Source organism: Hipposideros armiger, unplaced genomic scaffold (genome assembly GCF_001890085.2).
Source record: "Hipposideros armiger isolate ML-2016 unplaced genomic scaffold, ASM189008v1 scaffold_179, whole genome shotgun sequence".
Lineage (NCBI taxonomy): Eukaryota > Metazoa > Chordata > Mammalia > Chiroptera > Hipposideridae > Hipposideros > Hipposideros armiger.
The window spans coordinates 1,393,592-1,408,948 of record NW_017731529.1 but is presented as its reverse complement, the minus strand read 5'-3'; the positions used below and the strand labels follow the sequence as shown (position 1 = coordinate 1,408,948).

Genomic DNA, 15,357 nt, shown 5'->3' with positions numbered 1-15,357 from the left:
ATGGATGAAAAGGTGCTCTGAAAATAATATACAGGAGGAGATAGTTTTTCTCACAATCTAAATATCTAAGACTCTAAGCTCACTATTAATGCCAATTAATGTTTTCGGTTTCTTCCTGATTTTTTTTTCATTTCAGAAGAAACCAAATCTTAACAAATAAAGAGGAAACACACTCTTAAAGTAATCCTGAAACACTTTTTTTTAAAGTCCTCGAGTTTACCCAAATGTGTAGCCAATTTATTTGCTTACTATATGCTTAGTTTTTGCTGAATCTACGGGTTTTTCCCTAGGAGATGAGGGACAGTAGGGAGTGGGTAAAGAACAACCCTCCACTAAAAGTAAAAAGATCCCATTTCATAAGTTATAAAATGTCTAATCACTATGCTGTGCACCTGAAACTAATATAATGTCAACAATAATTGAAAAATAAAGATTAAAAAATGAAAATAAAAAGATCCCAAACTGGCATTAAAAGTATCAATTTTCTTCATATTTTCAAGAGGGTAAAAGTCAGCAAAGGGGGTAGCAGTTGTAAGAAATACTATCACACTATGGACTCAAAGAAAATTACTATAAAGCACAATTTGTCATACAGCAGCTTCTTAAACAGAAACTGAGAAAGCCAAGTTATTAACATACACTGTCTCATTCCTTGAAGGACAATCCAAAGTATGACCATATTAAATACAGACTTAAACTCAATATTTACTGTCTCATAATGAATTATTGGTCCTCAAAAATTAAACACAATGTCAGTTGGAAAAAGAGCAAATACCAACTAAAGAAAGGTTAAAAAAAACTGGCAGGAACTATAATAAAGCACTGGTTGTTAATTTTGTATCCAGCCTTGAATGATAATGCAGATATTTGGTCAAAAATTAAAGAGGCAAAAAGAAAGTGATTTTTAGTTCAGTGCCAAATATTCACTACACACATCATATAGTGCCATGTGTAGACAGACTTTCAGTGAAACTCACAAAACAGACATGTCATTTACTTAATGAAATTCAGGTTTTATTTAAAATCTTATTAAAAAACTTTCATAAGTCTTCAGTAAAATTAAGAAAAAGATAGGACTGAGTTTACAAATTAATGAACTGGGCCTAGTTCAACTTGCACATACATTTTTCTTGGCACATTAAAAAAAAATTAGGTAGAATCTTCTTTAGGTTCAGAGTTCTTAACCACATTCTAGTCTTACCTGGTTAGTCCCTGAAGGCATTCAAATTTGCAAATCTTGAATTAATTTGGGGTATTTTGAGCAGATTAAATCAAAGTGAATCATTGTATAGGAGCTCATCTTGAAAATTTTCAAAAAGTGGTCTTTAAGTTATTTGATAAGTTGGCAAATGAAATTAAATTCATGTGATGCCCTCCACATCTTTTTTCTTTGAATTTGACATTTATTTGAAGGTAGATACTATGTCAGGGAAAAATTAAATTATGGTAGTGTTGCCATTTTCCTGGAGAGTAAATGCTAACAGTATTTTACCAAATGCCCTCACAGATTCACCTGCCTGTACACATTTTTGTTTCCCCAATTTATTTCCATGTCTATGATTTAACAGAACCCAGAAATACTGCTGAGTCCTATTAGCTAGTGCTAGAATCATGGGTCCTAAGGTTCTAAATACTCTAAAAGGATTCAATAAACTAACTGTGGATTCTAAATTCTTAGGCCTTGACTACTTAAATGCTGTCTAGGTAGAAGAGAAATGAATGTCTTCTGAGATCATGGAAATATCTGCAATATTTCTTCAGTTTCCTAGTTCTGAATTACCTTTTCATTGTTTCTCAAATGGTTAGAAAGCAAATTACATAGAATAAATTAGAAAAATTTAATCTACCACATATGAAGACAAAGAAGCTCTTTTTAATAGATTCTTGGATTAAAAAACTATTCATAAGAATCCCATTACCCGACTGTACCTTGTATTTTCAGCTGTGTACAATCATTTCAAAATAATAAAACTATCATTAAAAAAGACTGTGTTCTGTTTTACATAAGTGACAGTCTTAACTTTTAACCTTTGATTAGCAACTTTACAGTAAATAAGACCTGAACAATAAAAATCAAATGTCACCATTTATTATTCCCTAATCATATTAATCAGCTCTTATTTGCAAGCTCGCTGGCAATACTGAGTAATTCTTGATGTTTCTCCAGCAGTCTTGGATTGAAAAGATGATTAATGAATGAAAGAGGAAGTAATTACTGAAGAAATTACCTTGGAAACTTCCTCTATACTCGGTGATTTTTCTTTTAAAGACTTTTGGAAGCATTCATGCACATGATGGTTCTTTTCTAGACAGTCTCATTTGAGACAATAAAATGGTACCAAAAGTGTTTTTAAAAAAGTTTGGGTAGAGTAAAACTTAATTGGAAAAAATCTCTTTAGTTAAAAATTAGTACTTGGATTTTAAGCAACCTCAGCTTATGAAGAATACCTCCAAAGGACACATTTACCATGTATTATGTAGCCCCTACCATGCCAGGCACTATGCCACAAGCAAACTCGTTTGCCTACCAATGAGTACAGTCTTATTAGTTTTTTTCAGGATTTAGTTTTACTACTTAACAGTAGTAACTCCATGTAAGCTCTGTGAGAGCAGGGTTCATGTTTGTCTCCTTCCTCACTACATTCTAGTACCTAGTAGCTCATGGTAGGCATTTAAACTTGTTAAATAAATACATGCTTTTATAAAACTTTTATTCTATAATCACTTTGGTTATTTTTATGAGGTGATGTGTAAACACAATTTATAACACTTTGGTTATGACAAACCAACAATGACTCCAAGAACCAACCAACTAGTAATCAGCATTAATGGTCATTAAGATTCTCCTGTATTAGAATAAATAACGAATAATTTCATCGCTTATCACATTTGATACATCACTTTAAAACAGGTTATATAGCCTTAGATACACTACGGTCTTAGGCAAATTATACTTTTTTTTTTACCTTTGTTTCAAAACAACACATCAACTATTGTCAATTACATATCTTCGGAAACATCAGCAGAATCTGGGCTCGTCTTCCAATTTGAACTACATTCATGCCACTTGAATAGCTTTCCCAATAGAATTGGTTTTAATTTTATTTTTTTAAAAAATACTATACTTTAGGTGAGTAAAGAAAAAAATACTGTAAAATTATATTTTAAGGATTCACCCAAATCCGAACTATTCACTATAATTCATAGGGAGATCTAATTCAACCACTGGAAAAGTAACAGAACAAAAAGAATAGAAAATTCATTCTGCTAAAAGTAAGATCCAGAAAGTTCTTGACTTAAATGACAAGACCAGGAATTCACCTGATATTTATTTCTGGGATACAAATTGTACACATATTACCACATAATTATTTTTCACAATGTTAAGAATAAATAGGCTATATTAGCAAAGGTTCAAAAAAATTAAGACATTAAAAATAAAAAATATTCATTTCACTATTATATTTCAGGTCATACTGTTCATTCAGAATATTCTTTTTTTTTTTTTACAATCAGTGGAATTCATTACATACTAAAAATAACACCATATTTATGCACAAATAAATTCATTTTCCCAGTAAGAGCTAATCTTCCTTTAAGGAGATTTCCCACATATTCACAGTACCTAATATCACAGAACACCCATATTTGGCCTAAATGTCTCTGAATTGTAGCATTACAAGATGGAAGTTCATTGTGTCTGATAATCCGATTGAGTTTTGCCCAAATATCTTCCAGAGTTTGGTTGTTACAAATAGTGTGTTCTATTGTCCATCTTGCTCTATAAAAGGAATGTATATTTAATGCCTTTAATCTATCTTGCAATTTTTCAGACAAAGGAAAAATGTTTTCAGTACAATTACTGCTGGGAAGTGAAACACTCCAAGACCTCTTCTTTTGCCATATTCCTTTTTCTGATTGTTTATCCATATTTCTAGAATTAGTCTGTTCATCCAGTGTGTGTGACCGGATTAAGTGCTCCTTTTCTTTGAAATTAGGTTGAAACTCTAGTAAATCTACTGTGCAATCATAACTCTGTAATGTAACATCATGTTCTGAAATAGTTAAGTACTGTTTCACATCTTCAGCAGCCTCTTCAGAAATCACAGGTGGTGACCTTTTAGGTTTGAGTGGAAGTTTGGACCCATCATGTGGAAACCAAGGAATAAATCTTGATAGTGGACGTGTAGGAAAGTCTTGAATTGCTTTCTCTGCAATTTTTAGCAGTTCTGTGGGATCACTCTCATATTGTCGATAATGTAATATTACTTCTGTAGTCATTCTGCAGTAATCCAGTTACTCTTACATGGAGAGAAAATTTCTTAGCTGAGCTCCTCAGTGCTAGAATGTAATTTATAATTATAAGACTGTCTCTCTTTCCATATCAGAGGGAAACAGGACCTAAAGTGGAAGTATTGCAGAGAATAAGATATGGTACGGATAGTCTACATACCAATAGGCAGGGAGAAAAAGGAAAAACAAAAACCAATCCCAATATGCTGTTTTACCAAAGTGCTAGTGGTAAAAGTGAATATAATCCACAAAATTGAAAATCCTTTCTCTCACCAAAATAAGTGATCTGGATTAGATGCCCTGTAAAATCACTTCCAGCCTAAAAATGCTAGTAGTCAACATGTTTAACTCAACAGATATAAAAAATTTGGATGTAACGATATTCATATATTAGATAATAATAATCTTAAGACTATACCAGAAACAAAGAGCAAATTAGTGATTCTTAAAATACTGGATTTATATAAAGATAATAATACTTAAAATTTGAAGACATCCCAGTAGGAAACACTAAAAACATGAAAATGGTTTAACTTTGCATTAAGGCTAAGGACTGGTTTTGTGACAGTCTCCTCTGTATAACTGGGGCACTTAAGCAGTTTCAAGACCTTAGTACCGTGGCTTTTGAATTCCAATTTGGAAGAGGAACAAGAAGGCTACAACCCTTATTTCTTTTCCTCTTAAAACACTGAAGTCTTAAAGTTGCCCCAAATTAAGTCATTGATAATAAGTTTCAGCATACAGTATACAGGTTAAGAATGGAGCCTTTCAGGATCTGCAAGTTAGGCTTCCTAACCAGGTCCAAGGCTGCAAGAGCTATAATGCAGGTTGTTTCATATCCTTACTGTAGACAAAAAGAGATTGCATCCCTTCTCCCCCAAATCACTAGAGAACTACTTGACGAGGGTTCTCCCATTGCAAGGATAACAGTGGAGGGGAGTCCTGGCATGATGTCACAATACTCATTTGAGCACTGATTCTGAAGAGTTAAAAGAAGTAATCTCATGATTTTTTTTCACCTACTGTTAATGTCCACTAACAGATTTGACAACTCTAAATTCATAAATGAATGGGATCCTTAATATGCATAACTTTTAATATAGATCTAAATATATAGTATATTCTTTCAAGAATTAATGCTGTAATTTTCTTCCCTCTTCCTTACACTTTCACATCATAAGATATGGCATTGAGAATTCTTTCACTGTTGTCTGAACTTATTCAGTGTTGTACTCCAGGGATACTGAAGTTGAGAGAGTTCATTAATATTTTACATATCTAAGAAAGTTAAATGACCATATAAATTTTGGCATCTAACATCAGTAAAATTAAAACTTGTGAAATTTTGATTAACGAGGACATTGGAGAAGAATAATACCAAATAACTTTAATAAAGTTAAAGCTATCAGTGAATTTCAAAGCACTTGTCCTTTAGACTGTTAAAATATGCTTTCCCAAGGTATCTTCTGCTTTGGAAAATAAAGAATAGAAAAGTAAAAATTCGTAATGGCAGTAAGCCTCTATATCACTGAAGTTTAACTGAGTTTAACAGCTTCCAATTTGTATAAAACATCAAGCAGTTAATAGAAATACATTGTATTTCAAATTCCCATCAAAGTAGTCATAAGGGAAGGATCTCTAAAAATGCTGTTTCTTTCATTAGGAGGCAACATGGAGTCTTGGAGAGATCGAGAAAGGCCTTGTGCTGAAATATTGCCTCAATCATTTATTAATTAGCTTGGTGATCTTGGAAACATTTGTTAACTTCTGAGAGTTAAGTCACATCTATTCCACATACTTGATGTGAGATTGAAAGATCAAGAACATGATAGTTCCTTTTATTCTTTTTCTCCAGGAAGGAACCATTTCAGTCCAGCTCATTTGCTCAAACTAAGCTTACAGGTTCTACTGCTACATTACCTAATATTGCAGTTTCTTAATTCTACAGAGACGGTCCTGTTAACCCTAACTAACAGTATACGATTTTATGTTACAAATGGGACTGCTGAGCTTCTGGAACGTTACTTGCCTAACATCATAACTAAGGTGGTGGTGGTAGTAAGTGGGTAAGGTCCCTCAAAATGGATACCATAAGAAAGAGTGCAATTCAATTGAATCCAAATGTCTACTGAGCATTTTCTCAGCTTAGCCCAAGAAGGTATTGGTAACCACATCGTACAGCATCCAAAAAATCAAAAGTGCATCTGTGGTATAGAAAACAGATGAAATAAAGCTGAAAGCATTTCAAATAAAAGTTTTACAGAAAACAACAGGAATTCCAGAAAAACTCTGCCGTTTTTTAATGATCTAAATAAATCATCGAACTTACTCAAAATTGTTTGCTGTGTACAGAAAATGAAAGTTGACATGAATTTTTCCATATACACAATATTTTGAAGTAAACTACAGTAAATTTTTGAAAACCTAAATGATGTTAGTACTATCTATTTCTACATTTTCGGCACTGTTGTCGTGCAATACTACACTAATTTTACAGGTGAAGCTGAAGCCTCCTAACTTTGTGAGTGCCACGTTTAGAGACAAGAGACAGAAGGAAACCACTTCAGATGTCAGCTGTCATCAACTTGGTTTCCAGGGTTATCCCCGGGTGGGGTGGGGACGTCAGCTTTTGCGGCTAAAATCTCTTAGGTGACTGCAGAAGCACACAACAGAGGGAGTGATTTACCAGGTAATTATCTATTCCTTTCTAAAGGGAGGCTCTCAAACCTAAAAATCAAAGAGGAGAAATTGCTTCCTGCCGCTCGGCGCCAAGGGACAGAGCACTGACAGAATTTAAGAAGGATGAGGCCTACATCCCAGAGGCCAGGTCTGTGTGGCCAAGGTTTCGAGAACTACAGAGAGACGGGGAGAAAACAGATTAAGGGGAGTCAGGTTCACAAGTTTACCTTTCAGGGCCAGCAGGTGCTCCTGTTTGGGGGGATTCACTTCCATTTTGACCGGCACTTTTGACTCAAGTTACGGAGGCGGAAGAGGTTCAATCCCACCCGGAAAACAGAAAAGTGCACGTTTGGGAAGACAGAGCGTCAAACACACTCACAACAGTTACTCCCTTCCGGTGGTGTGAAATTCTCTTTTTACCACGTCCTTCACGGACCCTTCACGGCTTCCTACGAAGGCCATCTCGTGCCTCTTAAGAGACCTACACATAAAATGCGGTTTTTCAGCCACAATCACACATAGCGACTTCAAGAAACCACTCGCCGGGAACAATACACGGCCTCGGAAAAACCTACTTTACGGAGTAACATATCGCAGTGGCACACTGGGATTTGTAGTTTATACAAAACAGCATTGCATGCTGGGATATGGAGGCTCCCCTCGCCCATCCGTTTTGCAAGTGAGAAGAGCTCGTTCCTGGAGCAGGAGTGTCACCTCAAAACTTTACTTCTGTTTTATCCCTACTTTTTTTCTGATCTTTATTCCTTCCATCAATGGCAGACTCCTTAACAACAATAAAAGTAACAAACCACCCATACGCAAGGCTACGAAGCCAAACAGCTAGAGACTAGCGGGAGGAGGAGCGAGGAGACGGTCGGAATAGCCCCGCCCCACGTCGTGCTGCGCCTGTGCGCCAGTGGCGAGCGCCGAGGCCTCTGGGTAGGTGGCTCTCTCCCGCCCCTCAGTTGAAGGCTCTGACGGCTACTTCTGCGGCGCCGCGCCTTCAAGGATGGCTGCCTTGGTTGTAAACAAGCCTGGAACGGGACTAGACTGTGGCCGTCAGGGTAGCCGGGGGACGGCCGTGGTGAAGGTGAGGGACCTTGCGTGCTCTGTTCTCCACCATTGGCCTCCCCTTCGGTTCATCCCGGAGATCTGGCTGCAGCGCCGCGGCCCTGGTTTCGGGGCGGGATGCGCGGCCTCTGGGCTCTTCTCGGCTTAGCCAACCTCGCCCTCCGCTCCGCGACTTTTATCCCCGCAGGCCTGAAGTGGCCGGGTCTTCTGCTCATGCCAGTCCTTTGCTTGGCATCACGTATGGGGACGTTTGTAAATAGGAGCTTATGGGCCAGCGAGAGTGACCTGGGCTGTTCTTTCCCGTGGTCTTGTGTTTTTAGTTAAGCTCAACAGGCATTAATTAGCTATTATTATTATTGTTATTAATTAATTATTATTATCGCCAGGAACTATGTTAGCTATTTTAACTCATTATCTACTTAACGAGGTAGGTGTTAATTACTGTTTTACAGGTGAAGAAACTCAGATTTGGGTTAACACGATGTGTGGCAGAGCAGCGGTGTGTGGCTCTAAAGTTTGCTTTTCCGTATTGCATTACTTCTGTAATCATACATCTATTATTGGTTGATCTGCCCCTTCCACTCATGGTAATAGTTCGTCAACACTTTTGAGAAGTCTCCAACATCAGTATAGCTGGGCATTACGCTAGTATATATGAATTGCCCTATGTTTGAAGTTTGAAACTACCCTGTGTAAGTGCTCCAGGATGCCTTTACTAAAAAAAAATCAACTGAAATACGTGGAATTCATTTTAACCCTACACTATATATGTGGAGAAATCTGGAAGGGAGGACTGATCATAATTGTTTCTAGAATAACTTTCAGGATTACTTGTAATCTGAGATGTTGATATTTCTCATTCCTGGCTACATATTAGAACCACTGAGGACTTAAAAAAACATCAAACAAAAAAAACCTGATGCACTGCTCTCTCAGTTCTGATTAAGTTGACATCAGTGTATTTTTAACATTCCCAGCTGTGATTTTAATGTGGAACCAGGTTTGAGGACCACTAGGCCAGATAATATCTGAAGTTCTTTTAAGATCTTGAATGATAGCCACCTATGATTTTTCACCTAATGTTGGTTTTATATGACAACACATAATACATTTCTGCTCACAACTATATTATCAATCAATATTGGTGGTAGTTGATTCATCTGACCTTTATATATTGAAGTTATTCTGAGATGCGGATGAGCCCTCTTATTATTATTAGGCATGTTGTTTGATTGAGATTTTTTTTACTGAATTGTGTTTTTTCTAAGTAGAGGATAACTGAAGATTATTTTGTAAAATTAACTTGAATAGGATGTCATTAGAATGGATATTTATGTATCTACTTTTGTCACCGTTTGCCTTAAAATCTCAAAAATATACCCAAATCTGATGTAACTCCAGTTTGTTATAGCACACAGTTTGATATATTAGGGGCTCACTTTGTTCATTTTCATCTTTACATGTAAAATGTGCCTGAGCTGTGTGTGCAGTAGGACAGTCCTTTTTGGAAAGAGCCTCATGCCATAATTTATAAGAAGTATGGTAGCATAAATTTTTTAAAAATATCATTGTCATTTTCATAGATGAAAGCAAGAAGTTTTAATTGGAAGGTAAAGGTTGAAGTATACTAATGCTAATGTTATGTGAACTGGCCTCTTGCTTACTGAACAAGTTGATGACATGGCTTTTATCTTTAGGGAAACAAAGGTAAAAATCTATATTTTGAAATTATTTACATTCAGAAAAGAATCAGGAGGGCCAGCTGAGTGGGCTCGTTGGTTAAGAGTTGGCTTGGGACGCGAGCTCTGAAAAGCAGGGCCGCCGGTTCGGATCCCACATGGGCCAGTGACGCTGCACCCTCTACAGCTAAAATGGTTAACAACAGCTCGACCTGGAGCTGAGCTGCCGTGAGTCGCTGGTGACGGCGTAGGCTGCAGTGGGCTGCCATGAGCTACCATGAGTGGTCGGCAGCCAGCGTGAGCAGCCAGCAGATGAGCTGGCGAGAGCTGCTGTGAGCCGCCATCAGTGGCTGTCCAATGACCGGTGACCGATTTGCCTCTGCCGGAAAGAGCGCAACTATCACAATACCAACATGGGCCAGTGAAGTGATGTCGTCCACAACTAGACTGAAGAACAAAAGGACTGTTCCCCTTCCCTGATTCCCCAATGCTGTTCCCCTCCTCCAATTCCCCAATAAAATCTTAAAAAAAAAAGAATCAGGAAAGTTTCTTTTGAATAGATAGCCTTTGTAGTCATTTTAAAATATGGTCTGGTTTATTAAACTTGATTTACATGGAATAAGTACATGTAATGAAGTCCTCGTTGGCTGGCATATTGGTGAAGTTTTTAAAATTAAAGATTAAATTAAAACAACGAGCTTTTTTCCTATCTCAAACTTATACTATTAGCCAAAATTCCTATTCATAACTATTAAAGAATTCCTTACTCTATTCTTTACCAAGTTGATAAAAATAGTCTAGTAACTTTATTTTTGGATCCGTGTTTGGTGTACTAATCAGACAGTGGAATTTTACTAGTGCTTTTTGGAAAATCTTGTGGTAGTAACATGAGTAAGTTCTTTTATCTTGTGTAATGATAAGATCAGAGATACAAGATATGAATGAACTAAGTAAAATTTTGTTTCATTGGAGTTGATTGTCGAAAGCAAGTAAAATTTATTATGGTGTTGCATTAATAATAGCATTTATAAAAATGTTGCATTTATTTCATATCTAATTCTGTGGTGAATATATTTTCTGTATTTAGTAAAATTTGATATTTAAGTGAAACTTTTTTCCTGCCTTTTAAAAAAATATAGGATAAAGTGGAGAGTGTGTGTGTGTGTGTGTGTGTGTACATGTGTATGTATAGTATATATAATTTATGTGTAGCTGTTCCCCAGCTATTTTCCTTCTTCATAGGGAATCACTGTTCCAATATAATCAGTTTTGTGTGTATCCTGCTGGAAAGATAGTATGCCTGTATAACAATATATACATAAATATATGCTCCCGTTTTCTCCCCACCTTTACACAAAAATTAATATGTTCTGTTTATCTCTTTTCACTTTGCTTTCGTTTGAAATCATTCTGTGTGTGTACATAAAAAAACTTCCTAACTCTTCCTCACTACATAGTTTTGCAGTATATGAATGTACCATAATTATTTTCCAGTCTCGTATTGATGTATATTTACTTTGTTTCCAATCTTTTGCAAATAGTGCTGTAAAGAATAACACATCTTCTCACACATGAGTGACATATTTGTAAGATAAGTTCCTGAAAGTAGAATTGTTGAGTCATTCAAACTTTTGATAGGTATTGCCAAATTGCCTTCAGAGAGGCTATATCAATAAAACATTTCACAGAAACCATCAATGTATGAGAGTATCAGCTCACCCACCCTTTCACCAACACAATGTTATCAACCTTTTTGATCAAATCTGGAAAAAGTATACTAGTGTAGCTTTAATTGCATTTTATGTGTTTTGAGAGATTGAACGTCTTTCTATGTATTTAAAGAGCTGTTTTCATTTCCTTTTTTGTGAATTATGTGTTACATTTAAACTTTTTTTGAACCAAACTGGGATGTAAGCCAGTTATTAATTATCCGTTTATTTACAGTGAAAGATGTTTGCATTTCAGAGACTTAAATCCAAAATAATTGCAGAGTTAAGATTAAAATTTTAATGAATTAAGTCTGATTCCCATTCTGGGTTTCCTTCTTGTATTGTGTATTTGTTGTGGTTGGTGGTTGGTTGGACTGTTTTTACATTTTTGTTTTGTTGGATTTTATTTATATAAACACGTAGGATTGGTATTTGGAATACCCTGTTCCTGAGGCTTTTGGGTCTAACAGGGAAAGACAGGCTGGAAAACCAGTAAAGGTATTCAAGTATTTTGAATGTTAAGATAGACATTTACTCATGGTACATGGGGGCCCAAGTGATAGTGGTGGTCATTTCATTTGGACTAAGCTGTGAGTAGACCTGAGATATGGTATTTAGGAGTTTGTTGGTTTGTTAATGTAAAAAAGCATCCACTAGAAAAATGTCTGTTTTGCTGTTTCCTCAGCATTAGCATACAGAAAGACACAAAAACAGTTTGCCATGTTTTGGGAACTTCTAGCTGTTTGATGGAGTTTGGGAATAGAGCCTGAAAGGGGGTGGCAATGAAGCAATAGAACAGAGACCAGATTGTAGCAGGTGGTGGGCATAAGAGTTTGTGATGCAATTAAACAGTTCAATGGGGTATTTTTAAAAAGTTAATTAAAATTATGAAACACTTCAGAAATATTAAGAAATAAAAGTACCAAAAATTCTTCATTGATGTTTGTTGGCTAATTATAAAACAAAAACTCATGGGCTTGGGAATCAGAATATGCCAATTCTTGTCACCTTTTTTTTTTGATCGACTGCATGGCTTTGGGCAAATCATGGACCTGTAATTGGAACTAGATAGATAAAATATTTTCTAACCCAGGGGCATATTTATTAATTGAGAAAAAGGAATTGAAATTTAAGTTGAAGACGATTGCTCTCTTGCCTTTACATTATGTGTTGTAAATGGATACTAGAAGATACTTCAAAATTGCTTATAGCCTTTTCTTAACAAGTCCTTTATCATTTACAAGGGTGAAATACATCCTAGCAAATATTTCAAATTACTTTCTCCAAATTAATGCTGATTTTTTGGAGGTTAGGTAATTGCGGAGATATTGTTTAAGAACCCATCTTTGCTAGAATTATATATTGTTACAGATTCAGATATAACGAATCAAGCCATAATTTTCAAAAGATAAAGATGATGTTCATTTACAACATAATCAGTCTCTAACACTTAACATTTCAAGATTTCACTCTGATTTAATTTTGGTATGGTCTGTCAGATGAAATGATAAATGGTGATTTAAAGTTTTACAACCTAGACAGTTTTTTATGGAGGAATAAAATAATTTAACAAGATTGATTCAAAGAGCACATATTCCCTTTTCAAATGATAGGTGCTGGAGTGTGGAGTTTGTGAAGATGTCTTTTCTTTGCAAGGAGACAAAGTCCCTCGTCTTCTTCTTTGTGGCCACACGGTCTGTCATGACTGTCTCACGCGCCTGCCTCTTCATGGAAGAGCAATTCGTTGCCCCTTCGATCGACAAGTAACAGACTTAGGTAGGACAATATATATGTATGTATTTAAGATTTAAAATTGTTTGTGTAATACAAATTTCATAGAAAATTTCTTTCTACTTGATTTTTAAAATTATATAATTCAAGGAGGTTTCAGTTTCTATTAAGGCCAGTAGTTTTGTAACTATAAACTAGCTCACTCTTCTGTGGTAATTTTATTTCATCTTCTGAGTTGTTTCTATTCAGCACTTCCTTATACATGAAAAGTTTTAAGACACCTGAGAAAAACATGCTAACCATATTCAAAGAAATAAAAAAATTCATTTGCTTGAAGCCATTAATCCAACAAAACAATGTTTCCATAATAAATGAATAGGCCAATAATAAAATACAGATAAGTAATTTGAATGTCAGCATGTTTTTATTTGTTGGTGTCAGAAACAGAAGTATTTCTAGCTTGTGATAATGACTCATTTCTGTTAAAATAAGTTTAATATTTTTTGTGTTTTTTTTTCAGTTTCCTGTAAAGTTTTAAAATTTCACTTTATAAATTTCAAAATGAGTTATTACTGTGGGATGCCAGATTTGGAAATAACATTTATTAACATTTGAACAGTTATTTTACAAACATAAGTTCTTTAAGTGTACTCTTTTTGATAACAGAATAATCTCTAAAATAAAGAGTTTAAGGGTGTCATTTTTTTCAGGTCAGTAGCACTATTTGTTTTAGGGCTATTTTAATGTATTTATACTATATATCAGGTGGAACACGTTCAAAATAATTTATCCACCAAAAAAAGAAAGCAAGAATACCCATATTTTGTTTAGATTGGAAAGCTTTTTTTTTTAAAGATTTTTATTGGGGAATTGGGGGATGGGAACAGCGCTGGGGAATTGGGGGAAGGGGAACAGACAAGTTGCTGTCCTTTTTGTTCTTCAGTCTAGTTGTGGAGGACATTGCTTCACTGGCCCAAGTTGGCACCATCATTGCGCTGTTCCCGGGCGAGGCAGATCAGTCGCTGGATGGCCGCTCACAGTGGCTCTTCACAGCTCACACCGGCTGCCAGCCGCTCACGCTGGCTGCCGGCCACACACGGTAGCTTATGGCAGCCCACTGCAGCGGGGGCTGCAGCCTACGCCATCGCTGGTGACTCATGGCAGCCCAGCTCCAGGTTGAGCTGTTATTCACCATCTTAGCTGTAGAGGGCAGTGTCACTGGCCCTCATGTGGGATCCAAACTGGGGTCCTCTGGCGTCCCAAGCCAGCGCTTAACCAATGCGCCACTCGGCCGGCCCAGACTGGAAAGCTTTAAAATGCTAAAAATATGATTATAAAATGTCTTCTTCTAGGGGAAGAGTAAATTTCTTAAGGTTTTGGTAGTCTTTGATTGAAATAAACCTGTAGTATTCCATTTGCCAAAAAACTAATATAGGACAGTGTTAGCATTATTATAGATGACGTTAACTTTCTACTAGCCAAGAAATAATAGCGGTGTGAGGGGGAGATGTCTGTATTTCAACATTCTTTTATTTGGCCTTTTATTCTGTAAGATATCATACTATCTTTATAGAAAACTACAGAAATATACATTTTAGCAATGGTAATTTTGCAAATGGAGGCTGGACCCTTCTACCTTTTTGAGGGATACTGTACCTTCTCTACATAAATTTTAAAAATGATTAAAATTATGAAACACTTCTGATATATTAAGAAATAAAAGTACCAAAAATCCTTCGTTGATATGTTTTTTGGCTAATTATAAAACAAAAACTCGTGGTCCTGGGAATCAGAATATGCTGATTCTTGTCACCTTTCTCAGTGTTTAAATTAATGGGTATTACCATCCTCAGTGTTTAAACTGGAAATTTATGATGGAATGGTTAGTCATATCCTAGGTTGAAATTAAACGTGACTGCTATCATATGAACATTAGGAAAAGCAAATCAATAGCTATGCCTTGAGTATGCATTGTAATTACTATACCTCATAGGTTAGTTTTTTACTGGGATTTTAGCCTAGGGAATATGTGTTAATGACCCTTGATATAGTTTGATATCATTATTTTTTAAAATCTATTTTTAATTGTACTATAGGAATAGTACAGAAAATGTGAAAATCTAGAAAGGTATGAAGAAGAAAAAATCATTTGTAATTCCTCCTTCTAAAGAAGAAATCTGTTAACGTGAGAATCA

General features: G+C 35.8%; 2 protein-coding genes across 5 annotated transcripts in view; one reads left to right on the top strand and one right to left on the bottom strand.

Moving 5' to 3' along the window:
• TRAPPC13 (trafficking protein particle complex subunit 13) overlaps positions 1–7,576 on the bottom strand; it is a 39,290-nt gene extending 31,714 nt beyond the window's left edge. For all 4 annotated transcript variants that reach the window (XM_019652430.1, XM_019652431.1, XM_019652427.1 and 1 more), the window contains exon 1: positions 7,200–7,576. In XM_019652430.1, coding sequence (XP_019507975.1) covers positions 7,200–7,245 — 46 coding nt within the window. In that variant the 5' untranslated portion in view covers positions 7,246–7,576. The remainder of the gene's footprint in view (positions 1–7,199) is intronic.
• Positions 7,577–7,900: 324 nt separating this feature from the next.
• TRIM23 (tripartite motif containing 23) overlaps positions 7,901–15,357 on the top strand; it is a 31,875-nt gene continuing 24,418 nt past the window's right edge. The window contains exons 1-2 of the mRNA XM_019652426.1: positions 7,901–8,062; positions 13,045–13,207. Of these exons, the coding sequence (XP_019507971.1) occupies positions 7,982–8,062; positions 13,045–13,207 (244 nt within the window). The 5' untranslated portion in view covers positions 7,901–7,981. The remainder of the gene's footprint in view (positions 8,063–13,044; positions 13,208–15,357) is intronic.